The sequence below is a fragment of the Rhipicephalus microplus genome, chromosome 1, assembly GCF_043290135.1.
Source record: "Rhipicephalus microplus isolate Deutch F79 chromosome 1, USDA_Rmic, whole genome shotgun sequence".
NCBI lineage: Eukaryota > Metazoa > Arthropoda > Arachnida > Ixodida > Ixodidae > Rhipicephalus > Rhipicephalus microplus.
This window is the reverse complement of record NC_134700.1, coordinates 221,022,159-221,049,723: the sequence shown is the minus strand read 5'-3', so window position 1 is coordinate 221,049,723 and position 27,565 is coordinate 221,022,159. Positions and strand designations below refer to the sequence as shown.

The 27,565-nt window shown below is 43.2% G+C and overlaps 1 protein-coding gene across 3 annotated transcripts in view; it reads right to left on the bottom strand.

The window, feature by feature from the left end:
- Positions 1–334: 334 nt before the first annotated feature.
- Positions 335–27,565, bottom strand: part of ClC-a (chloride channel protein 2) — a 167,321-nt gene continuing 140,090 nt past the window's right edge. For all 3 annotated transcript variants that reach the window (XM_037412450.2, XM_075891423.1, XM_075891422.1), the window contains exons 16-25: positions 25,427–25,542; positions 25,152–25,288; positions 22,868–23,058; positions 20,537–20,651; positions 19,939–20,012; positions 18,603–18,650; positions 16,543–16,578; positions 14,981–15,085; positions 4,930–5,016; positions 335–3,341 (exon numbers count right to left, since the gene is read on the bottom strand). In XM_037412450.2, coding sequence (XP_037268347.2) covers positions 3,132–3,341; positions 4,930–5,016; positions 14,981–15,085; positions 16,543–16,578; positions 18,603–18,650; positions 19,939–20,012; positions 20,537–20,651; positions 22,868–23,058; positions 25,152–25,288; positions 25,427–25,542 — 1,119 coding nt within the window. In that variant the 3' untranslated portion in view covers positions 335–3,131. The remainder of the gene's footprint in view (positions 3,342–4,929; positions 5,017–14,980; positions 15,086–16,542; positions 16,579–18,602; positions 18,651–19,938; positions 20,013–20,536; positions 20,652–22,867; positions 23,059–25,151; positions 25,289–25,426; positions 25,543–27,565) is intronic.

Below are 27,565 nucleotides of genomic sequence, written 5' to 3'. Positions count from 1 at the left end.
TATGTACCTTCACAACAACTTCGTTCTCTAGCACCCCATGCATGAACATGTTTGAACATTACTTCACTTGAAGTTTACAAGTTTTAGGTGCATAAGCTAAATGCTAAACCTCTACTTGAGTAGGCATATGGCCACACATATGTCTACACAACCTCATATGGCCACAAAAACTGTAAATGCAGCCCACAGAACTTGTGGTTAGCACAAGATCTACTTTGCTAACCACTCAGTCCGGGTAGAACACTAACTGTACATTTATTGGTACGGCAAGAAATGATGTGAGTGGAGCTAAGGTCTACAGTGTAAGCAAAGAGAGAGCAAGGCAAACAGCTAATAAATGCTTGACTCTTGTGACTTTTATTTAGAGTATTGTGAGAAGACACTCCTCACAAAAAGCTGTATCGCTGTACAAAAAGCACTTCTTTCTTCAAGATGCAGTGCCATGTACTGCAGTGAATATTAATGCACATCCTTGTATAAAAACATACATATAAAAAAATAAGAGGGCAGTAACCAGACCAAGTTGTCCCATTGGGAAGACTGTTTCTTGCATTGGATACTATCTTCTGCCGGAATTCTCACATGCACACTCAATGCCGGAAAAACAAAAGGAAACAACAATGTATAACTTGAAGGTGAGCATAATGCAACAACAATGAACACTCACACACAAATGAGCAACAAGGGGAATCACTCTCACAGTAACAGCTGACAGAAGGCAGCATCCATGCATACATTCAGGACTTTTACACATCACATGAGCAGACTTGACAAGTCGTATTTGAGCATCCTGTACACCGGTGAATCACATTCATGCGAGCATTCTATGGTACGACCATTGAATGCAGTCAAGACTATAAAAAAATGCCTCGTATGAAAAACAGGACGAGGTGTCCCATTTCTTTGTTTTCCTACATATGATTTCATCTATGCAAGATCAATGGCTAGGAAACATCTCGACTGGTAGAAAATGCATAACAAAATAAAGCAGGTAGTCAACCAGGAAGGTGCCTCCAATTAACGATGACACGCAATAGAAACCTCGCGGTAGCCGCATTTTCGATAAAGGTAACATGCAATTCTTGAGAACCATACACTTTAGGTGCACGATTTAGGTGATAATTTAGGTTCATGTTAAAAGAGCAGTGATATCAACTGGACAAACGTCTTTTTTTTTGTGTCAACATGTAGTTATTGATCCCCTCATAACGATTCAGTACTAATAATAAAACAGAGAGATGAATTAATATATATATAATATCAATTAGTATGATTATAATAGAACCCCATTCAAAATGGGTGCAAATCCAGCCAATCTTCAGCACTGCCAACACTGCCAAGTAATCACTTCCCATGGTCCCGCCCCATCTGATCATGTGGCCACTACAAATGGTGACACGAGTTTCAGGGCACATTTCGTTTGCTTGGCGCTCACGTGTGTAGGCATGTTTCCGCCACCCCCATTATCGCCACTGCCATAATCAGCATCTACAAGCGACAATGAAAACACTGAGGAATATGGAATCATGGCGATTTGCAGCGTGGCGAATAATTTTTTGTTCGACCCTCTTCTGAGCAGCGACAAGACAGACGCATGCTTGGGCTATGCTGGCTGGTAAGACATATGAACACTGCAGGTGTGTTACTTGTTCGCGATGACCACAGCTTCAAATAATCACATTCCCGCTCGCGAATCCACGACAAATCACCTGAAGCAGCACAACCAAAATGCAGGATTTACACGAAGGCACTGCATGAACGAAGCAAAACAAAGTGAACTCGTTGCTAGGCAGCCAGGCATTTCTGCCAGACAATAACCACATGTAGACACTGGGATGACCACACTAAAATTGTCAACGTCATCGCTGCTCGCTGATTGTCACAAAGCGCCTAAGGCATGGCCTAAGAACTTGCTGAACACGTCAAAATACTGTCGATATCTCATATCCCGGAATGCGCCATTGAGCCTTTGGACACTCTTTGAGCTCAAAATAGAATAACTTCTACATAACGAATGCCATTCATACTTTGCGAAAAAAACTCATGCATACCAAGCAATTGAATGAATGCCACATCTCGAGTCTGAAATTTGATGTCACTGCTCCTTTAAAGAATCCCAGGAGGTCAGAATTTCCAGAGCCCTCCGCTATGATGTCCCTCATAATTATATTCTAGCTTTGGGACGTTATATTTCGATGATTATATTAATATATTATGAAACAAAAACCGTCACATCTCTCACCAAATTAAAGAGATTGAAGCCACCTTTTAATTTAGTGCCCTGCTTTGCAACAAACTTGATCTGGCTCAACTGTATCACCGATAATATGATTCCACAGTTATAAAAACACCAATGTTGTTATTACACATGAGCAATAGTGTAGAGAAAGGCATCAATATCTTACCACAGCATTGTGCAAATGTTCAGCACAAAGAAGATTAAAACTAAAAAATAGTGACCACTTTAACATGTCTACAAGAATAGCACATAAAATACATTTTTCTTTAGCAAGCACCATAATTATCAATCACATTTTGCATTTACTACTAAAAAATCCTGGCCTACTTCATAAGAGGCCAGCCTCGCATGTACACGTGCAAAGATGAATGCTTGTTTATGACAAAGAAAAATAAACAAAAACAAATGAAGTTCCAGCCTTACTGCCTCTTAGTATAATGCATCTGAAACTAGAAGTATGATGATGAAACAAAGTGCAAAATGACATTATACTTTAATTAATTGAATGTGTGGCAACAAATAACCAATGAACATGGACTAACAACACGAACCTAGGTGCAGTAACTAGCGAAATAAAAATCACTTGTCGACGTGGTATTCTTCGCATGGAACACACATACTCGACCTCTTCCTACTATCGATATAACAAATATGACAGCTAGTAAATTATGCCTTGAATTACAGTCTGGAAGATCGAAACACACTAGTCTCTGCCTTGTTCAGGCACCTTTTGCTCTCATTACAGCCTTCTGTAACGGCAAGGAGCTGTCGTCGGCACTGTCACTGCGGCCTCTAGGAGAATACAGCAATACAAACGATGCGATTTGGTGTGCAAATGTCTAGAGTACTTGACAAACATTCATGCTCCTCTGTTTTTATAGTTTTTCTCGTGTCAAACAGGTGATCCTTTGTTTGCTGACTTTTTGGAAGACTTCTTCTGTCGTGTTGTCTTGGACGAGGATTCAGCAGCGTCTTCAGACTCCGACTGTGTCTCGGATGGCGCTTCAGCACCGGAAGCCGTCCCATTGGGCAGCTCGCTTCCCGGTGCACCGGCTGGCTTAGAAAAGCCTCCACTGTTCATTTTCTCAATGGCTTTCCTCAACTTTTCAAGTAAAAAAGAAAGAAAGACAGGTTTCTTGTTGAGCAGGATAGCCTTTACTGGTCGACTGCACGTGAAGTAACATCCACTCAACATTTTCAGCTTTCATTGCTGCTTAAGAAGTCTACACTTTTCGATTTATTTCAGAAAACACACAGGCTACTTAAGAACACTTACTTTATGCTGTGTCTGATAGCAATGCGCAGGCTATTACCTCATTTGCTTCAAGCAGAATAGTTACTTGTCATATTGCTCCATAATATTGCACAAGCCTTTTACAATTAGAAAATTACAGCAGCACATAAGGACATGCACACGAATGTTTTGAATATGCAAAGTAATTATACTGCTAGGAATTAAAAGGGAATAGTGATTCATTTTGAATAATTTCAAATCGAGTTCAAATAGTACATATATATCACATTAAAAAAAAAAGCAAGCATATTTGTCATAATCCAACTAACCTGCACATTATATATATATATATAGTTGTTGTTGCTCAAAGAAAGTGAAAGTAACTTTGAATAATAGCAGTATTTGAGCGTAGGTAGAATGCACGTAATAACCAGTAAAATATGTCACATTTTAAAATTTACTATACTTGAAGCATATAAGCTGGTACAACAAGCTTTTAAAGTTGAAAAGGAAGTATTGATGTAATGATAATATGTGAATTGAGCCTTGAAGTGGAGCTTCGTTGCTGTACGAATTTTTCTTGGAAAGGTGTACTAGCAGTTTAGCACGCCTCCCTTGCAGTGAAACCAACTTCACAAAGGGTTACATGTGGATTAATATACACCTATTCGTTCATTTCGAATACTCCGAAATTTCTTATTTGAATTCTAGTCAAAGCATATTAGAACACACTAATATTTGTTCAAATGTGCAAACTGCTATCAATTTTCTGTTAATAACAAAGAACTCACTGCCATACTAATAGGGCTAGTGTTGGCCTTCTAAAGCCATTAAAACCTGATTGCAGTTTGCACAGCTTCATGTGCCTCACAAGAAACAAATCGGCTAACTGCAATGATCCTTTAATGTTTTTATAACAGGCCTAAATAAGAATGAGAAGGATAGTGATGAATGATAATTTAGAGTCAATGCAGAAAGTTGCTCACTGATGCTTGTAAATATTACACATGTCTATAAGACAGGCAAACCACATAAAAAAATTTTTGTTCACTGATGTTTGGGTCAATCCAACAAGTCACCACATTTGAATACACGGTCATCAAAGTTGGCATAGTTTTGGTAACACTATCTCTGAAATTAGTCAAGTTTATTATGCTACTAGTTTGCAACCACACTGTTTCTGAGACAGGCCTATTCGTAGCATTGGTTCCAAATTGTAAACATGAACCACACAAATTGTGGTATTGCTTCTGTAGTTCTGTGTACAAATAATTGTGGACCACTTGTAAGAGGTGTTTGATCATTTAAAAGCATAGCATGCTGGTTCAGCAAATTGCCCTTCACAGACACTAACAAAAGCAGAGATTACACAAAATTTGTTTTCTGTAGTGATGAAAAAAGAAGCGCATGTTCAACACCTCGCAAAAGTACGTTGTTATAACGGTCAGCGGCCTACCTCTTTGAGAGCGACCACTCCAATGAGACGTCCTATGGCCGTGACATAAGCGTGCTGGAGGCCAAGCATTGAGAATATGGAGTGAACCTTCGAAAAAGAAGGAAAAAAGAGACAATATGTACTACAACATCTACAAAGTTTTGGTTGGTTGGTTGCAAAACTTGACTGTACAAAGTGTAGATTGGCCACAAAAATTTTTCTAAAATAGAAAACATAGAACTACTAGAATTTATGTCAGCCTAAGCATTTCATGTACCCTTTCCAAATCATATATAATGTTGCCAAAACATTTTGCTGTTCTGACAAGCTTTTGGACTTTTGTAGTGAACAATATTATTATTATATGTAAAGGTAAATATGAATTGTACGAACACAAGAGTGTACCTCTGCAGATTTAATTTGCCAGTACAAACAAAAAGTGCACTGCTGCTGTCTCTCTCCTCATTTGATGTATTGGTGGCCTTATTGATTTCACATGCCACGCTGCTTATACTGTGAAGTGTAAACCCTATCACAGAATGTCAAAGACACATTTTGTGCACTATACACTCGTGTTATGAAGAAATCAAGTTATGTCATTGTTTCTATGTCCCAATAATACCTTTCAGCAGCTGTACAGTATACAGCCTATTCACATATAAAAACATAAAATTTTAATATTTAAGCAGAAAATTGCAGTTTTGCAAAGTAGCTTTGCAAACTCATTGGCACCTAAATATATCTAATCAAGCAACAGCCCAAAGTGAAGAGTGCTTACACAACAAGAGATCACGAGATACTCGTGTGCATGCCTGTAGTACGCGAGCAAACATCTGCACCTAGTTCTGTGCACTTTACCAATCTGATTTTGCGTGAAACAGTTATCCCACAGTCATAAGTGAGGCGAAGTCCTCCACCTAAGATCAGAGCTGTCACTATGGTATTAGTTTTCACATGACAATGGACTAACATACCTTCAGACCTTGTAACATATCCTCAAACCTGTTGTTATTCATCATCATCATCATGATCATCAGCCTGACCACGTCCACTGCATGGCAAAGGCCTCTCCCATAATCCGCCAGTCAACTCGGTCAGGTGCTTTCTACTGCCACGTTATACCTGCAAACTTTTTAATCTCGTGAACCTATCTAACTTTCTGTCTCCCCCTCATGTGTTTGCCTTCTCTAGGAATCCAGTCAGTTACCTTTAATAACCAGTGGTTATCTTGCCAACGCTCTACGTGCCCGGACCATGTCCATTTCTTCTTTTTGATTTCAACTATAATATCTTTAACCCAGTCATGTTCCCTGACCCGCTCTGCTCTCTTCTTGTCTCTTAAGGTTACATCTATAATTTTTCTTTTTATCACTCGCTGTGTTTTCCTCAATTTTAGCTGAGCCCCCTTTGTAAGCCTCCAGATTTTTCTCTGTAGGTAAGTACCAGCAAGATGCGGCTCTTGCTTTTATATATCTTCCTCTTGAGGTTTAGTGGCATGGCTTGAGAATGCTTGCGGAATATGAACTACCCCATCCTTATTCTTCTAGTTATTACACTGTTATAGTCTGGCTCCATGGTTACTACCTGTCCTAAGTAGACATATTCCTTTACAACTTCCAGCGTCTCTCAATCTATCACAAAGTGCTGTTATCTGTCAAGACTGTTGCACATTAGTACTTTAGTTTTGTGCATATTGATTTGGAGACATACTCTTCTGTTTTCCTGTTCAGTTCAGTAATCATGAGCTGTAATTCACCCCTTGAGTTACTCATCAAGGTAATGTCATTTGTCATCATCGAATCGCAGGTTACGAAGATACTCTCCATTAACTCTTATCTCTAACTCTTCCCAATCTAGGGCCCTGCAGACCTCCTGCAAACACGCGGTGAATAGCATTAGAGAGATAGTGTCTCCCTGCCTTACACCCTTCTTTATTGGGATACTGTCGCTTTCTTTATGGATAACTATGGTGGCTGTGGATCCGCTGTAGATTTCTTCCAGTATGTTTATGTAGGGTTCGTCGATGCCCTGATTCTGTAATGCCTGCATGATTCCTGATGCCTCGACTGAGTCAGACGCCTTCTCGTAATTTATGAAGGCTATGTATAGGTGTTGGTTGTATTCCTTGCATTTCTACGTCACCTGATTGATAGTGTGGGTATGGTCCATAGTGAAGTAGCCTGTACGAAATCCCGCTTGGTCCTTTGTTTGATTGAACTCTAATGCCGCCCAAATTCTTTTAGCTATTATTTTTGTAGATAGTTTGTAGAGAATGGACAGTATGCTGATTGGCCTGTAATTTTTCAAGTCCTTGACGTCTTTTCTTTTCTTACGGATTAAGATGATCCTATATTCTGGTACTCTTCCCATCAAGAGACACTTCGTATATACTATAAGGTGGCCAGTTTTGGTAACACAATTTCTTCGCCCTCTTTCAGCAGGTTCGTTGTTACCTTATCCTCACGAGCGGCTTTGCCTCTTTGCGTTCCCTCTACAGCTTTTATTAGTTTGCCTGTTGTTGCTGGTAGGATGTTAAATTCCTCTGGGTTATTATTGCTTCTTACAATACTATCCTGGTTGTTTCGGCTTCTGTACAGCTCTCTGTAGAACTCCACCACCACCTCAACTATCCTATACAAATTGGTTATGACATTGCCTTTCTTGTCCCTTAATGCATACATCTGATTTTTGCATATGCACAAACTTGCCATTGCAGCTTTTAGGCTTCCGCCACTTTTTACAGCCTGCTCGATTCTCTCCATGATGTACCTTCTGATGTCGACTATCTTATCCCTATTGATCAACTTTGAAATCTTCACTAGCTCTATTTTATTGGTTACAATGAGGCTTTAATGATTTGTCGTCTCTTAATGACATTTTTCATTTCCTGGGATAGTTTGCCAGTGTTCTGACTAGTGACTGTATTTCCGTCTTCTATTGCATACTCTTTGATGACACTTGTAAGATTATCATTCATTGTGTCAACGCTATAATATTGGTTACCTTGTTGAGAGCTGTGAATCTATTCTGAAGCAAAACTCTGAATACCCGTACTTTCCTTCTCACTGCTAGCTCATTAATTAGCTTATTGGGTATCAGTTTATGCCTTTGCTTTTTAAAACCTAGGTGAATTCGAGCTCTTACCATTCTATGGTCACTGCATCATATCTTGCCAACTACTTGATGATGATGTTTGATGTTTTGTGGCGCAAGGGCCATTTCACAGCCAAAGAGCGCCAGTTCATCTTACTAAAAATACGGACAATGATTGTGATAAGCGGCTGTATAAGGGCCATAAAATTCCTCACGGTAAGGCGGGTAAAAACATACAAGTATTAAAATCATGACCATGCCGTGAAAAGTGTGTGTGGTGTGAATAGGTGACAAAAGTTGGTGATAATGAAAATCGATGGTGGACATGTATGGCATCAGCACAAGTACCTCACTCGTTCATACCCTTGCGTCCAAGGGCCGTGAGGAGTGTGCTTTCTTGTGTAGCCACCGCAGCGAAAACCTCTCTGGAGAGGTCTATCGAATGCCCGGGTATATGATATGAAAATTATGAATTTCTTTTAAAAATGCTAACAATGATTTATGACTAAAATGCGGTTCCCTACCGACGAACATTGCAGGGTGTAAAGGTATATGTTGTCGGTAGAGTAATGGAAAATGTTTTCTTAGAGTTTCTAAGTGTTTGCACTGAATTAACATGTGAAGGACTGTTAATGCTTCACCACATCTGTCACACAATCGTGGATCGCCACCAGACAAAAGATATGTGTGTGCCGTGTATGTGTGTCCTATCCCGAGTCTCGTTAGTATTACCTCTGTATGACGCGATTTTGATACTGGCAGCCAATGACCAAGGTGTGGCTTATTAATGTGTAGTTTGCTTTGTGTGTGCGTATCCCACTTGCTCTGCCAGTAGTCCCTGAGGTTTCGTTTGAGAGACGGCTTAAGATCAAGGGCCGGGATTGATATGGGTGTAGGGGCGGTGCTTTTGTGAACGGATGCAGCGAGCTGATCCGCCCTCATGTTGCCTTGGATCTCACGGTGCCCTGGCACCCAGCACACTACAACATGTTTGAGTGTGCAGAGTGTGCACAAAATGGAGTAAAGTGAGACAAGGACTGGGTTTTTTAGTTTTTTAAGAGTGTGCAGAGCCGTTACCATACTGAGGGAGTCCATATAAATTACTGCTTTTAGTATTTGTAATTGCTTGATGTGTTTAGCCACCACAAGTATCGCATAAGCTTCCACTGTGAGGATACTTGTGCCTGGATGTAGAGGGCCAGCATCAGAAAACGATGGGCCGACAGCAGCGTAGGACACAGCGGAGTTAGACTTGGAGGCATCTGTAAAGAACTCAGGACGTGTGTATTTGCGTTGAAGTTCCAGGAAGTATGTTCGGATATGGGCAATAGGCGCATGTTTAGTAACTTCTAGAAAAGACACATCGCAGTCTATAGTCTGCCACTGCCATGGTGGCGGGTATGCTACAGGAGCCATTAAACTGTGTTCAAGTGACACTCCAGTTTCCTCAGCTAGACCCTTCAGGCGAAGTGAGAAGGGCTGCCTCATCGAAGGCCTGTTTCGAAACAGAGTGGAGCTCGACAAATCATTAATAGAAGATTATGAGGGGTGCTTCTTGTCTGCTTTCACCTTAAGAAAATAAACAAAGCACATGTAAGTTTTCTGCAGATGAAGCGACCCCTCATTTGACTCAACATAAAGGCTTTCTACAGGGCTGGTGCGAAAAGCACCCGTAGAAAGGTGGATGCCCAAATGGTGCACGGGGTCCAGCATCTTCAAAGCACTTCGAGTCGCAGACTGATAAACAATGGCCCCATAATTCAAGCGGGTGCAAATGAGGCTTCTATACAGGTTCATGAGACATTGCCTGTCACTACCCCACGTAGTACGTGACAACACTTTTAAAACATTCATGGCTTTTAAACATTTTGTTTTTAAATACTTGATGTGCGGTACGAAGGTCAACTTGTTGTCCAAAATTAATCCTAAGAATTTATGCTCCGCATTAACAGACAGACTGTTACATGTGTAGAGTAACTGATGGCCAGGCGGTAGTGACAACCGTGAACAGTAGGCCATCAGGCCCGCGAAGAACACGAGAACATCTTGTGTCCTTAACCCAGAACGAACTGTTTTGTTATTTCCCAAAACGGTCACCCCGCTGCTGTGCCAGACTTGCACAGCTCAACACAACTATCAGAGCCGCGTGGGGGCGCTGCATTTGAACCAAAATTGTAACACAGACGTTGACCGTTCAGTTCAATGTCGGGTTCTGAGTGCATGCCTCTCTTTCGGGAGAACAAGACACACGTGCTTTTTTGTGGGTTCAGTCGGAATCCGTTTTCCTCTGCCCATTTAGAGACCTTGTTTAAACCTAACTGAACCTGCCGCTCACACATTGCCAGATTGCAAGATCTAAAGCGAAGCTGGACGTCATTGACATATGTACAATAAAACATATTGTGAGGGATGGACAAGCGCAAGGAATTCATTTTGATGAGAAAAAGTGTGCAGCTAAGTATACCACCTTGTGGCACGCCTGTTTCCTAAACAAATGTTTGGGAAAGAACCGTGCCCACTCAGACACGGAATGTGCGGTTTGACAGGTAACTTTCGATTATGTGAAACATTCTTCCGCGCACGCCAAGGTGGGACAGGTCTCTTAAAATTCCAAAACGCCATGTTGTATCATAAGCCTTTTCGATATCGGGGAACACAGAGAGAAAATATTGTTTATGGACGAAGGCGTCTCTGATCTGTGCCTCGATACGAACAAGGTGGTCTGTGGTGGATCTACTCTCTCGAAACCCGCACTGAAATGGGTCGAACAAATTGTTTGTTTCAAGGAAATGTACAAGTCGGCAGTTTATCATTTTTTTGAAGACTTTGCACAAGCAGCTTGTAAGTGCAATGGGCCTATAACTCGAAGCTAAAGAAGGCTCCTTGCCCTCTTTCAAAATGGATATATTAATAGCCTCTTTCCAGGAGGTAGGGATGGTGCCAGAAAACCAGATAGCATTGTACAAACAAAGTAAGGTTTTTCGTGTTTCGATTGGTAGGTTTTTTAACATTTCATACACCGAACGGTCAGAACCTGGGGCAGAAGTGCTGCAGGAGTTTAGAGATGTTCGGAGCTCAGCTAGACTGAAAGCTTGGTTATATGCCTCGTATCTAGTGCATTTGTGTTCGAGTTTCTGATTTTCTATTCTTGTTCTGTATTTTTGGAAAGTGTCAGTATGGTGGGACGAGCTGGACACCTGTTTGAAGTGTGCACCGAGGAAGTTTGCCTGATCTTCCAAGGTATCGCCCTGAGTGTTTACGAGTGGAAGTGTGTGTACTTGTTTTCCTGCTATCCTACCAACCATGTTCCAGACTTTAGCCTCCTGTGTGTATGAATTGATCCCTGACAAAAACTTCTGCCAGCTTTCTCTTCTAGCCTGCTGACGCGTTCTCCTGCCTTGAGACTTTATTTTCTTGAAGGTGCCAAGATTTTCGGCTGTCGGTGAGTTCCGAAGCAACCTCCAAGCTCTGTTTTGCTGTTTGCACGCGTTTTGGCATTCAGAGTTTCACCATGGCACACGCCATTTTCCAGGGTGTCCATTTGTTTGTGGGATGCATTTTGTTGCAGCATCAATCAAAAACGCTGTGAAGTAGTTGACAGCAACATCAATGTTCAAAGTACATATGTCATTCCAACCTTGACGAGCGATGGTATAAAAATGTTCCCAGTAGGCTCTGTTTATGAGCCACTTGGGAACACGTGGTGGGCACTCAGTTACTGTAGTTGTGCTCAAAACTACGAGGAAGTGGTAACTTCCGTACAGATTACTGACGACTTTCCACTGGAGTAGAGGCACAACAGATGGAGATACTATGCTTAGGTCTATGGAGGAGTAGGTGTTATTAGCGAGATTATAATAGGTTGGTTCTTTTCGATTTAGGAGACACGCGCTCGACGAGAGAAGGAACTGTTCAATCAGTTGACCTCGCGCGTCATACCGAGAGTCACCCCATAGCCTGCTATGCGCATTGAAGTCTCCAAGGAGAACATAAGGCTCCGGAAGGTCATCAATTAAAGAGTGTAAATCACGTTTTTGCAGCTGATAGCTAGGAGGAATGTAAATAGTGCAAATTGTGATCAATTTATCAAAAAGAACCGCTCGAACAGCCACTGCCTTAAGGGATGTTCGGAGTTCTAAGTGTGTGCATGCAATTCCTTGATTCACTATGATGGCAACACCTCCGGATGATGTCATGGCATCAACACGGTCCTTTCGGAAAATAAGGTATTTACGAAGAAAATTTGTGTTTTTTGAATTAAGGTGTGTTTCTTGTACACACAGCACTTTTGGTGAGTGTTCGTGTAAAAGTTCTTGGATGTCATGAAGGTTTCCGAGAAGGCCCCTGACGTTCCATTGTATAATTTGAGTGTTCATGGTGAATGTAAAATAGTGCTGTGTGTACGAAAAGCGAGTGGCTGTTTAGACAGGGAGTTTGAGTTCATTTAACAGGGCTGTCAACAGGCCCTGTTATCTGCTTTTTTGTTTTTTTGGCGCGCTCCAAGGAGCCATGCCGCTCTTTCGGCACCAAGGGTACCGACGTATCCATTGCCTCCTCGGAGGCACTGGATGCCCGCACGTGCGGGCTGTTAGTTCGAATTTCGGGCCTCGCCTGGTGAGGTGAGGCCTTGAGACCCGAGGACTCTGGAGTCTCCGGTCTCTGTTTGGGAGTAGGCGGTGTAGCCTGGGCTACAGCCGCCTTGGCGGCAGGTGCCACAACCACCGGCTCGGTATGCGCGGGCCAAAGGAGTGGCGAGGGCTGGTGCGGCGGTGCCCCCTGACGCGCCGCATCAGCATATGTAGGTCCATAGAATGGGGCTACTCTTCGCCGTGCTTCCTTAAATGAAATGTTCTCTTTCACCTTCAACGTAATAATTTCTTTTTCTTTTTTCCAGTATGTGCAGGAGCGTGAATATGCGGCATGGTTTCCTTCGCAGTTTACACAGTGTGGCGGTTGTTTGCAGTTCTCAGACACGTGGCATAGGACTCCACATTGTGCACAGGTCTGGCGACCACGACAGGTTTTAGAGCCATGGCCATACCTCTGGCATTGCAAGCAACGACGAGGGTTTGGTATGTACGGCCTGATAGATGTCTTCGTGTACCTTGTTTGAATAGATTCTGGTAGTTTACTGGATGCAAATGCGAGTATTAAGTGTTTTGTCGGTGTTTCCTTATTATCTCTTCTGATGATAATTCTTTGTACATTAGTGACATTTTGGCTGTTCCACCCCTCCAAATGTTCAGTTTCGGTCAGGTCAAGTAAGTCTGCGTCAGATACCACTCCGCGAGGTGTGTTCATAGATCTGTGAGATGCTACGGTTATCGGTACGTTACCAAATGTTGAGAGGCTGTCTAGCTTTACAAATTGTTCTTTGTCCAGAATTTCGAGGAGAAGGTCTCCGCTAGCCATTTTGGTTACCTTGTATCCAGCCCCGAGAGTTTCAGTAACACACCTTGCAACTAGGAATGGAGATACGGTCCTGGCTTGCTTTCCAGTTTTCTCGCAGTGAATGACATGGAAGTTGGGAAAAGTTTCTTTTGGCTGGTTGAAAAAATTTATATCATCGGTGCGTACCCGCTTTAAGCCGGTACGATCAGACAGTAGGGGGAATGTTCCACGCATGCCTGTCTTATTTTTGTTCAGCAGCGTTGGCGGCCACCCACCACGGAGCCCAACGAGGGGACGCTACAAGTTTACGGATGCTGAAACCTGCAGACGCCAGCCATACAACGCCACTATAACCCAATGCGCCTAGGCCAAGGTACGCTATTTGCACAGGGTTAACCCTAGCCGCCAGGAAGTTTGGAAGTAAAGGGAGAGACTAGAGGACAGGACAGATAAAAAGTGAGAGATAAAGATGAAGATGTAGGGAGAGAGAGAAAAAAAAAGGCGACTGCCGATTTCCCCTGGGTGGGTCAGCCCAGGGGTGCCGTCTACGTGAAGCCAGGGCCAAGGGGGTGTGTTCCCTCTGCCGGGGGGCCTTAAAGGTCCAATCATCCAGCGTCAGCTCAACCCCCAGGATCCCCTTTTCCCCGGACATGGCAAAGCCACGCACGGCTAGGCGTGGGAGGGAGTCAAAACCCCCCTCGTTAGCTCGGGTCCGTGGTGTCGCTACACACCAAACGCCTTCTTGCGCAGGCGCCCCTGCGGGGCTTGCCAACTACTTAACATCCTGTACAATGCCTCAGTGTATACACAGAATGAAGTCTATTTCAATTTTAGTTATGCCATTAAAACTCCGCCACATCCATTTATGGTTATTATGTTTTCCAAAGAAGATATTCAAGATCTGCAAATTATTACGTTTTGCAAACTCTACTAATAACTCCTCTCTGGCATTTCTGGAGCTGATGCCATATTCCCCCACTGCATGGTCTCTGGTCTGTTTCTTGCCTACTTTGGCATTACAGTTGCTCATCAGTGTAATAAATTGTGTTTTTACTTCATTAATTACTGACTCTACATTTTTGTAGTAGCTTTATATTATTATGTTATGTTATTACAGCTAGTATAACTGCAACTATAGCTCATCCTCATTTTGCTTTCACAAATTTAACTAGTACATACCTCAAAAGCACACGCCTAGGTTTTTGCTACTCAACAAAGCGCCGCTGCGGTGGTCATAGGAGGTGCTCACAACACTTTCATGGTCAGCTCTTGCATCCATACTTGAAAAGGTGGATCGAAGATTGCCATGGCTCACCACTGCCATATTTTAAATTTATTTATTTATTTATTTATTTAAAAATACTGGCAAGAGGTTTGAATGGCAAGAGGTTTGAAAGCATAATTCAGCTTTTGGGTTTTCCTTAATAAAATTTGCAAAGTTATTAATCCCTTCTTTCATTACTTCTCACTTTACTTTTATACATCAATTTATGTATCTTCTGTTGTACTAAAAATTGAGCCCCATCAGACCTTTCTCTCTCTCTTTTTTTGCTGCAAAGGAGTAGGTTTTGCATATCTATAGGAATACCTTCAACAGTGTGGTCCTCTCAACCAGTTGGAATGGTGCAGGGTCAATGTGACAATGTGCATAGTCGATAGGTTGGGCTAGCTGCTCCTCTTCCCACGACAGTTGCTGCACAAGACCGATCAAACAAGATATCAATGAAGAAGTCGCACACAAAAAAGCAAATTTTCATGAAACATTCTGCACTTTCGCTAGTCAGTGCTTTCTTTAAATGATATGAAAATTTATTACGAGTCTTGACGTTAGCATATGTTGGAAGTTATTTCTTACCAAAATTCATGTCAAAGTGCAACTGGTGTTTGACAGGTATGAAAAAATCTTGAACACAAGTTGTTGCTGGAGCCAAGGTTTTGACAAGCGAACAACTTTTTGTATTTGACAGGCTTTTCTGGCAGTGCTTGAGAAATACTTTGGGAAGAAATAAGTTATACAGAATGCTGCAAGCTTGAGAATGAGTATCTTCATAAGGAGGTTACCATCAGGACGCTGACAAAGCACATATTCTATGCTTCGACACAAACCAACTTCAATTTGTCAAATGTGACAACAGAGCAAAATAGTTATTAAAAAGAACACTAAAGTAAACAGCAATTTTAGATTAATGTGCTCTTATGTTAGTGTCAAAGGGCAAACAAACAGGTTGCAATGTTACAAAATGGGCATAATCATCTGTAGGCAGCATGACTTCACATACTTTAAGGTGCTGAAATAGTAGATCTGTGGCGAAAAAGGTGGCCCCGTATCTGCATGTAATCTGCAATTGTCGTCGAAAGACGATAGTCTTGCGTGTGTCGAGAGTGAACAAGGCATTTATTTGATGTTCTGTGCAAGAAAATCGGTGAGTGATATTCTGGGGGTACTGCGTTAGAGTGCTTCGAGCGTGCAGCTGAGGCGAACGAACACATCAAGTCACGTCACACGTGAGACATAAGCGCCATCTGGCAGTTTTTTAGAAAACAAAGCACGTGGCTCTGAGACGGGTGTGCACGCCCACCTCAGAGGTCATAAGGTGTAGAATGCAAGGCGATGGGTAGGTGCCACCACCGTCTCGTTTTAGCAAAGCGTTGGAAACACTCGTCTTTCCGTGCAAGCGTTACATGGTCAGCGCACCGTGATAAGCACTACGGTCCTTAAAATTACTTATGTATGCCTTTTCTAGTAAAAGGCTCACACACAGAATATATACGTGTTGTTATTGTGCCCCAGACATGCACAATAATTGCTTTTTAATTGACAATTTCACAAGCATGAACGCTCTAGCTTGAGCAACATAGGTGGGCACTGCAGATGGGGTCAACTATTTCAAATAGCGAATACTGTTAAGAGCGGACAAACAGACAAATGTACAGACAGACAGACAGACAGACAGACAGACAGACAGACAGACAGACAAACAGACAGACAGAAAGACCAAAATTTTTGCGTCGCAGGTCCCCAAGAAAAAATATCATCTTTAAAAATCTTTCAATAGCACAGACATATAATACGTAAGGTGGTCTGGTAAGACATATTACATATAAATTTGTCACAAAAAGCTTTACAAAGATGCACTTTTTGCAACTCACCTCTTCAGGCGACATGTCAATAATTCTTTCACGGGGCTGCAATAAGAAAAAAGAATTACAAGCCTTGTCAACAAAATAATGTGAACTTCATAAAATGGCATAACTTTTTGCATATTGCCAGAACTATTGCAAACTAACTTACACATTGCCCAGCTCCACATGAACAATATTGGTAGCGCGAAGGGTGCACAAGGCTTTTGAGGACTTGGCTTTGAGTCGCTGCAGACAATACTCTAATTCTATCTTTCTAGGTACTCAGCTTAACTTTCAGCAGCACTATCCCCCTGTCTAGCCTGTGAATTTCATGTAAGTGGCTTCAAGTCTGTGCAGGATATGAAATCGCATGCCGACCTCAGATCTGCAAGTGATATGTTCAATTAAGAAAAACCCTATATTTACAAGGTGTGGCAATAGCCCAAGGCTAACTGGCATCAATTAAAAACAGGAATAGGTGCTGTCAGCAGTCCTACATGATTCATATGATTGAGCTTCTTTAAGAGGTGGAAGCTATCAAGAGTGAGCACCCTGACAAGGCTATGACCTTTAAAATGCATCTCCAGGGGGTGGTCTTAACTGTCTGTACCAGAGTCGCGAGGGATTATTATTAAAGAGTATGTCTTCTTTCCTTCAATAGCGCCTTCTAAATCAAAGAGCGATTGTGACCACATCGGTGACCACATCAGACTAAGTGTAACATTGTGAATTACATTGTTTCAAGCCTCACTTGCTTATGTCACACGGCATTGTTACGCTAGCCAGCAAATGATGAGGCAGGCATGAGCCATCGTAGAAAATGCACAAAAAGGACGTAGGCCATGCTGAGAACCATTCATTTATTTTTTGCATTACATTACGAAAACCTTAATTTGCTTCTGTGCATGACAAACTGTTGGAGGTGCTTGGTGAGATAAATGCACTCAATTCCTTCAGAAAGCAGGAGCTCAAGCTTAAGGGCGGTTACTCCTGTCCATTGCACTAGTGTATTGTTGCACTAGTCTATGTTCAAGACATCATCATTTGCCGGCTAGTCTAAAGACACCAAGTAGTACAATTATTAAAGGTAGGGAAGGGGGTATGACTGAGAGAAACACTGGAAAACAGGCACAAATACAAAGAGTCAACAAGGGCTGCTGGTGGAAGCCTACGTTAACACGAACACTATGAGACCTGTGCGTGCATATAAAGATCAAATGAAGTCACTCATTGAATCTGAAGACGGCCTGCATTGTTGAATAGTTTCTGTAAACAGTCCTAGAAAAACATTAAATATGCGAAAAAAAAATACATGTGCCTTGTGTAGAAAAATATTGCTGTTAAAGTAGTAATCATCACTCTTTGAATTCTTTGCACACTGGGTATTTGTAGAACACTGTTGAATGAAAGAAAAAAGGAATGTATGATTGATAAATATCGATTAATATTGAAAATAGACTTCCTCTTGAACAAAATAACCAGCTATTCCTGAAATAAAAAAAATTGAGGAAGTTTCGCACCACTGGTACTAAGCCTGAAGATACAGCCCAACAGGGCAGCCTTCCTTGTTTTTCCTAATATTTATTTTTATTTCCTTTCTCTCTCTTTTTTAATCATTTTTGTCTATTTCTCTCTATATCTTTCTCATTCTTTTTTTCTATCTTTTTCTCTTCCCTTTTTTCTCTCTGTTCTTTTATCTCTTTTTGCTGTGTTTCTTCAAATGTCTCTTGCTCTTTTATTTCTGTCTTTCTATGTCTTTTCCTTTTACTTCTCTTCCTTTATTTTTCTCTCATGGCCTTTTTTGTTTTATTTTCTTTCTCCCTCCCTCTCTGTACCATTCTCTCACCCACCAGAGTTAGTGCATTTTACGCCCGAGAAATCGAGAAATGGGCGCTACAGCACCGCATCCGCAGGGCACACATGTTCAACGAGTAAAGTAAATGAAGAAGAAGACGAAGAGAGAGCATGTCATTCGTGATAATAAGATTTTGTGGCGCATCCACGGAGTTACCTTAAGCAGCTCTGCTGTTGATTGAAAAGAAAACTAATGTTAGTAATAGTGAATCACAAGATTTTCACAAACTCACCAGCTGTACCCTTTTTGTGCTTGTCGGAGTGTTGGGTAAACTGGCATCCTGTCCAAAAAAAAAAGCATTTCTAATTATAGAGAATGCCTGAAGTCCCAGTATTCATAATGTAAATGTTCCAGTTGAGGAAAGCAAGCTTGAAACACACACATTCATTGATTTTGCCAACAAAACTGTATTGTCTCATAACTTGTCATTGCAGCATGCAGGCATGCCAGAATTGCATCTCTTGCACTCATCAATGTTTTTAAGGATTTGTCTTTTTATATTCATATTCAATGAATTGCAGCTTCTGAAATAGCTGTGCGATCTACTTGGCTAAAAAGCTGTGTTCAGCAGCTAGTCAACGTCACAAGAGCCACGGTTCACGATAACAAGAAGAAAATTAGTTTACTTTAATTTACACTCGCAGCTAACAACAATAAAATCACCAATCACAACTAATCATTTACAATAACAATATGATATAATTACAAAGAAGGGATTGTAAAATGTACTGAAATGTGAAAACAAATACACGCATTGGTAATGAATCACTAAAAGTCATTGCTGCAAAACGAAAAGCCACATATCTTTAACCATAATTTCATTTGCGTTCCTAAGCATGGCGACACGATTTTCTTTAGCAGTGAACTACTATAAGTTGAATTACGCATAGCAATTCTAGTCACTAAAGGGGTCGACAACCAATCTTTATAACTATTTTCTTTAGTCTGACAGAAACCAATGGCAGACAGCGTGTCTAATCATGCAGTGATAATGTAGAAAACACCATGAAGCATTTGTAATCAGAACTTTTTTACCTTGGTCGAATAAGTAGTCATATACACACAAGACAACACATGCTGCAGACAGTGAGTGCGGCAGTTTACAGTGCATGCGTACCCTCTGCATGCATGCATGTGGCACGGCTATCCCTTAGTCCACTGGCTGCCATGAAGGCAGTGCCACTTCTCATCGCACAACTCGTTTTACCTCATGATCAGCACAGATTTGAGTGGGGATAGATAACAGTATAGATACTCCAACCTTGAGGACTAATTACGATGCGCGAGATGAAATCAAGCTGCGCGACTATACATACAGCAAAGTGACCGACTCGATAATCCAGCTTCGAGGCTCTTTCGCTGGGCTGCACAACACACAAGTTATCGTTACTTTTAAACGCAATATAAAGGTGTAAATCCTGGCTCGCCACCTAAAAATGGCCCTAGAATCTGCGACTATATTTTGTGGTCTTTTCCTTAACATGTTCTAGCCAGTTGTCGGTCTCTTTAAAACACGATATTACAAAACTGGATAGCAGATGTCTGAGTTACATTTACGTGTTACTTACTTTATCAGGGTTTACATCTTGAAGGGTTAATGATTTCCTGAATATTACTTCAAATGCTTGCCTTAGTCTTGAATCTGAAAAGTAATGAAAATCCTCATCAGTATAAGATAACATGGTTCAACTTACCACAGGGCATAACATTGTACAATTTTGTTTTTTAAATGTGCAAGCGTACATCCACTTTTTGTGTTTCCATAGGAGTCCTTCAAAGAGATTATTCATTCACCCATTCTGCCACGACCTTCACAAAACTAAACAGGAATTCAAGCATCAACAATACAAAGGCAAACGGCAATTAATTATTTTGAAGGCTTAGATTGTTCGGTGAATCGTACACCAACTAAAACCCATCTAACAGTCGGTACAAACATGCCTTCCGATTCCTATGTGCAGCAGCAGTACCAGTTAGAACTACAATAGCACTTGAAGTAAAATTAGTGCATACCCCTATAAGTAGATTGCTCAATAAACAGCCCCACAGCATGACCGATCATAGCATTTTTTCATCTAACCGTTATAAACCATTATAAAAGTAAGCTCCTTCTGTCAAAACACAATGCAAGACATACACACATAAAGCCCCAATGAGATACATTACCTTGAGATGTGATTGTTGAGTATGGAGACTGCATGCCATAGTCTTTCAGGATTGACTTTTTTGGTGACTTTGGTGTTAGAGGTGGAGACGGAGGTGGTGAAGATTTTGGAGAAGGCTGCAATGAGAACAGAAAACACAATAATCAAACCTCTGCTGCAGAACACATTACGATCTAATATGCATGCTGCGCTGGTGTGTGAGGATCGCCCATGCAAAATGTCATATTTCGTACTGAGCACCGAGAATCCAAAATTTCATCTTCTATTGTAATAAAAAAAAAAAACTGCCAGGCTTGTGCGGAACGTGCAGCACAGTCCCAGTGGAAGCTGGAAGAGTGTCCTTTCAGAGCCTTTTCCAAACACTTTTAGGGTAACTGCTAGAAGCACACTTGCTTCACATCCACTATGCCATAAACATTCATAATTTCTGTGTAGTAAGCCGGCATTCACTATGCTATTTTTTTGTAATTCTTCAGAGAAGCGTGATATCCGCTACACACTTGCAAGAAAATTTGTTCAAATTTTTTTATGCAGTGGCTGACGATGATGAACAATTATGCCTGAAGCGGGTAAGTTCCACAGTTGATAGGTGATAAAGAACAAGCTTTTGTAAAGAGTTAGAGCACAGGACAATCCACTCATTATGCAATACACATTGTGTGACATCTGGTTGTTCCTTTGCTGTTCTAAAACGCTTTATTGCTCATACTAACGCCATTCCTTTCCCGACATCAAGCCTGCCTAAGGCAAATTCGCAGCAGAGTTTCAAGCACCGGTGTGCGGTAAAATACTGGGCTGGCACACAGGGGACCTGGGTTTGAATTCCGCTGTGTGCTTGATGTTTTTTACATATTTCATGCAATAGTGGTTACAGGCCACGGCGGACAACTACGGTGCTGCACGCAGTCCTTGTGATCTCATAACAGCTATTGCTGTAAAAGCAGTTAATGGGAGAGACAGTTGTGCAAGTCAGGAAAATTGTTGACAACGTGCATGCACCTACATGCACAAAAAAAGATATTGACAAAATACAATGCATCAAGAGCATCATAACGTAATAAAGAATACATACTTTCAGCAAAAACCTTCAAGTCAAATCATTAGCTGTAGTCTATACTTACATTACTGATGAAAACACAAATGCACCTATGACAAATAAAAACTGAAACAGTTGGCGGCCTACCACTGAGAAATAGGATAAGTGGCGCATTTTCGTCCATCTGTCTCATACATGATTGGAAGAGCCAGCACTCTTACTCTGGGCAACCCCATAAGGAGCACGTCCTTCACTGTTCAAATGGCAAGCTATTTAAATCTGCCACTTACCGCTGCTCACGGGCATCTCGGGGGGGGGGGGGGGGGCATCGTGTTTTCAGCATTACCAGCAAGACGGCGCAATGAGCGCGGCGGCGCGCACGCTAATATCACACGTGTACTTCACCCCGCTTAGAGAAAGAGAGCGACGCTCCCTCACGCGCTTATGTAAGAAAGAGGAGAAGATCATACGTCTTGGCTGGCCTCGGGCTTTACCTGAAACGATTTTGTTGTAGTTACCGGGCGCACAAATGTGACTGCAATCATTGCAGTCTTTGTTTGCGAAACGCACGCGCTTTTCAGACACGTCGAAGTAACGGCACGGCACGGAATCTGCACCTGTGAGTACGTTTCATGCGCCATTTGTGCATGAGAAACGCGGCGCACGTTTCGATCTGCTTTCCATTCTACGCGTGACCTTCCAATTTGTTGCTATCGCGTTCATTGCTTCGCCTTTGCGGCAAAGCTGTGTCTTTTTTTTTTCCTTCTCACGTGTTACGCTGTTTATTCAACACCCCTTCACAGCTGTTGCGAAAGTTAGGGGGCGCCACGTTCATATAACAGTCAATGTACAACCCTTCATGCAATAAAAACTTGAGAACTCATTGTTGCCCCCCACCAAGGAGACTTCACTGCATGCATTCTCATCATGAGGTAAAGCAAAACCTAAGAGTTGAACGTGATAACAATATTTGCACGCACACACGCGATTTTCGCTTCTCGGTAAACACCAAACCCGTGCTGCAAGAAAAGCGAACAGTGCAAAGGCCCCCCAGGCTTCTATCTTTATTTGCATATACCTGAAATATTAACTCACAATCAACGCTGTTTTCTCTTCCAACCGTAAACGCCTTTGACACTGCCGACAATAACACCGGAATTTCTGCGAACCAAGCTTTTTAACACTGTCTCGTGAAAAGCAGCAGTAGACACAGCGATAAAAAAAAAAAGAGGTAAAGACCACGTAAAATTATTTTCCACGGAGTGGAGTCTTCGTGGAATGCGGGTGTTGACGCACCCTTCCACTGTTGGTGACAGGGACGACTTCGAAGCGCGACTGGCGCCGCTGCTCCATGGGGCTCTTTCGCGCCGTGTGGTCCATGGAGCGGCGCCGGGCCACCTCCTGGAGCCGCCGCCAGCGACCCAGCTGCAGCTCCATCAGCCGCAGAAGCTCCAGCCGAGGTATCGAGCCCAGCAGGATCATAGAGTCTGCGAGAAAATGCGCGGGAACAACAACACTATCTCACGGTCACTTACGTTGAAAACGCGCAAGTCGATCTGCTCCAAACTCTTCGCGCCGCTACAGACGTCGCCTGACCGCCTCCACATTATGAGCACCAGCCTCAACGTTTGACACAGAAAGAAATTAAAAAGCCCTTCTCTTATCCTCAGAATTGAGAAGGGCGAATCTTGGAGTGTGTGCATGCCTGAGGTACTACTTTTTCTTTTAGAGCGCAGCCCGTATTTGCTGCCCGTTTTCGCGCGAGCGGCGTCATCGTTGTCGACGTAGCCGATAGAGAGAACGCGGACGAAAAACAGACTGGCCCGAGGAGTCTGGAAAGCCTCTTGCCTACTCGCGGTAACAGCGCAACGCATACCTCTCACGCACGGGCACAGTCCAGTTTTTTTTTTTTTTTTTTTCACCTGCGAGGCTTATTGGGAGAAGGGACATGCGTTGCTCCAGTGTCTCCTCTATTTTATTGCTATAGCAATTATATGGACACTCTCGGTCGGCTGGATTTTACCGCCGGCGTCAGTGTCGATGCCATGCACCGTATATTACACACACATATATATATATATATATATATATATATATATATATATATATATATATATATATATATATATATATATATATATGAACGCGCAAGTAAGAAAAATATCTCAGAAAAAAAAAGACTCCGGCGCGCGGAATCGAACCAGGGATCTGCGCGTCGAGAATGCGAGGCGTTAATTACTGAGCCACCAAAAGGTACCACCTTCACCATTCAAACGGCAAACTATTCATATCTACCACTTACCGCTGTTGGCGGGCCTCCCGGGGGGGGGGGTAACTATCGTGTTTTCATCATTATCAGCAAGATGCCGCAGTGAGTGCGCGGCTGCTCTGATCTCCCACGCGTACTTTCGTCCGCGTAGAGAATAAGGGGAGAGGGTGTGCACGCCCGACCGTGCACCTTTATCTTGCAGTGGGAAGAATCGTACGGTAACTGTAATCATTGCACAGCCTCCGTTTGCGAAAAAGGGTGCGATATTTGGACACAGCAAAGTAACAACTGAGACGTTTATTCGCGTTCATCTGTACCTGTGAGTATGTTTCGTGCGTCATTTGTGCGTGGGGAAACGCGTGGAACGTTTCGATATGCTTGCCATTCTGCGCATGACCTTGCAATTTGTTGCTATCGCGTTCATTGCTTCGCCTTTGCGGCAAAGCTGTGATTTTTTTTTTCTCTCTCCCACTCGCGCCGCGTCGGCTCGACGCAAGCGCAGTTGCTCAACTTATGGCAAACTGAAAACACTTAAAAAGCTGCGCTCAGAATTCACATAGGCAGTATCTTATTCGTCGGTGAATTTCTTTCTTTCTTTCTTCCTTTTTTTTTTTGTTTTCCCATTGCGCAATGCTGTCTTCCTCCAGCCGGGAATCAAACCTTCGTCCACGTACAGCCACCCTCTTCCTTTTTTTTTTTTACCTAAATACGCGAGCTCCGACCGCCGAGACTAAAACTGTCTGTTCCGGGCGTCCTCGTGTCCGTTTCACGGAACAGCCTAGCAGAAAACAGCTGCACAGGACTATCGCAGGCATGCGAGTATTCTCGTTCATTTTGCCGCTTATCGACTGAGCGGTCGACGCTAGCGCGTTCAGGCTTTAAAAAAAAAAAAAAAACGGGTGGCTGTACACAGTGGCGCAACATTTCAGTTGCTACACACAACGACTACGGTCATGCGTTTATAGGCAGGCAACGTTCAAATGAGGCAGCGCAAACCAACCGGTGACCTGAATAAAAGATCCCATTTCCATATCAGCTAGAAACGGCCGGCAGCCGACAAGCTAACTATCGAGAGAGTGTAATTACATAATCAGCGCATATAAAAATGCGCAGACATATACCTTCGAGGTACGCACATGTCTGTATGATCACCAGCACCGGGTTTTTCGCACCACTACCGAAATCTGCGAGTCATGAAAGCTTCGCTTAAAGGAACTCCTCTACAGGCTATAATCCCCATCCGTATAGTATATGGAAGAGAAGCATGCACAACTTCTATAGCATGCAACAAGTATAAGGCCACCGACTCACCGGGAGACTCTACGAGGGGAAAACAGTTGAGGCGCTTGTTGGTGCGCAGCAGGTGCTTGAGGTCTTTGTAGGTGGCCCCTTGCCAGATGAAGATTATGTCGCGCACCATAATGTCCTCCACGTAAATGCTGTGAGCTCTGTTGCAATGTGCGACCAAGAGGAATCGAAGACGGAAATGAGAATTGAGAACATACGTATACTCCACTGCATGAGGCATCGCTATTCGACAGAATCCGCGCCGTTTGACCAGCGTGTGCGCGACCAACAAAACTCACTCGGAAGACGTGGACAAGATAGGCGGCAGGTACGGTAGCTTCTTCAATTTGATGATCAAGTCGTACACTGAAGGTTGAAGCATCTGGGACACTGCATTCGCAATCAGCACCGCTATCTGAAATAGATCGGGAAGACGATCTCATCTCGGCGCAAGAAGATGAGCATCGCGATAGAAGTGGGTTATTGCGGCAGTGAGTGCATAATGCGACATCTACAAAGTTTACTTAATAGTTAACGTGCCGCGCCAAACTACGTGAAAAATATAATTTTCATACACTGCTGCTGTTTGCATGCGATCGTCATCCTAGTTATACGGGTGTAAAAATGTAATTTAAGAATTTGTTGCAGTAGACGGCTTTCACTTCAACAGTAGATCTCTTGCGTGCGTTAACGTTGAACGCTATATGCCTGACATAAGGGAGCTTTAGAATCTCGTTTGCAAGTGCTGCGGGCGCTATATGAGCTTTAGAATAGCGTTTGCCTTGCTGCACCGCAACGCACGATCGCAGCGACACCGTAGCCTCGAAACCAGCGCTTGCGGGCTACATGCGGGCCGCGATCGCCGCACGCAATTTCGAATTTTCTGCGTGCGGTGCGCGAACGCCGACTCGCGTTGCGACGCATGCGCAGTGGCAGCGACCGCACCGCAAGGGTTCGCGGTGCGCTATTCTAAATCTCCCTATAGAGTTCGGGCTGCATTAACGTTCTGCACATGCTTCGTTTGGAGCACGCAACGTAAAAGCCTTACCAAAAAGGTCGATTTTCGAAAAAAAAAAAACTCCCAAGCATTTCCCCGAGGGTGAACATGGTTAAGTGCGAATACACGGGGTGATGCTATGAGGGGTATTTATTAATTCGCACTATTATATTTATTATTCACACTATGGTGCCTTTATGGTGTAATGGTTCCTGGGAATCGCAATTTGATCACACGGGGGAGTTTACGTTAACTCACTGGCGAATGCCAACGGATTTTAACTTTACTCCCCCTCACGACCCGCTTTCGACGGGAGACTGAGAGAGAAGGCGGGCGCGCGAGAGAGAGGGGTGCGCGCGCAGCTGCAGCGAGCGAGGAGAGCGGAGGAGCGAGCGAAGGGGGAGGGGGTATAAGGCACGTTACAGACACCGATATCAGCGTCGCGTCCGTGGCTTATTCGGTAGAGCGTCGCGCTGCGGCCCGCCAAGTCTTCTTTCTTTTAAAGATAGAGAGAAGACTGCGGACGCCGCCGACGGCGGTGGATGGTTTGGGGTCGCTTATAAAGTGTATTCACACTTAAAAACTAACACATATGCACGTGTTTTCCACAGAGCGAAGTGTGTGAGACTAAGGCGCAGAATGCGGCGCGCAACGAGCACTGCCAACACAAATGACGTGTTTTCGTCACGATACCATCGCCCGCGGCGTTTCCGCAGCGACAGCAGGAGTGACACCTAGCGCTTTTTCTGGCGTTCCGCTGCGCGCGCTCTTGAAGAGAGCAAACGAGCGGGCTGGCAAGTAATAAAGGGCGCGCGCGCGCAGTGCGCGCTCTGGAGCTTTGCAGGCAGTCGTCAGAGGGCGCCTCGGTGCTGTTTGACACGCGTTCCCCTGGTCCGGAATATTCTAAATGCCACTGTACGTCGCCAAGGGCAAACTGTTTTAGGGGCGAAGCTCCTTAGGGCGTGGGCTGTGCGTCCCCTGTATGTAGCCACCTCTAGTTTAGTTCTTGCAGTGTTCACTAGATGGCGGTACCGTCCCCTGTATGTAGCCACCTCTAGTTTAGTTCTTGCAGTGTTCACTAGATGGCGGTACCATCTCCTGTATGTAGCCACCTCTCGTTTAGTTCTTGTAGTGTTTACTAGATGGTGGTACTTGTAGCTGATGATGAAAAGATGCAAGATGTTATAAACTAGAAAGCGGTACTTGTAGTTGATGAAAGACGCGAGATCTTATAAAATAGGAATGATGTCACATATGGCGCGTGTCATTGGTTGAAGGCAATCGTTCGATTTAGTGCGGCGACGTACGCTAGGGGGAGCGATGTAATAAAATCGAGTGGGCAAAATGTACAGAGGATTCATGGTTTACCAGGTTTACCTCCGGAGCTTCGCCCACTCATCATCATTCACTTCGTGGATATGGCGGCACTTTTTTTACTGTG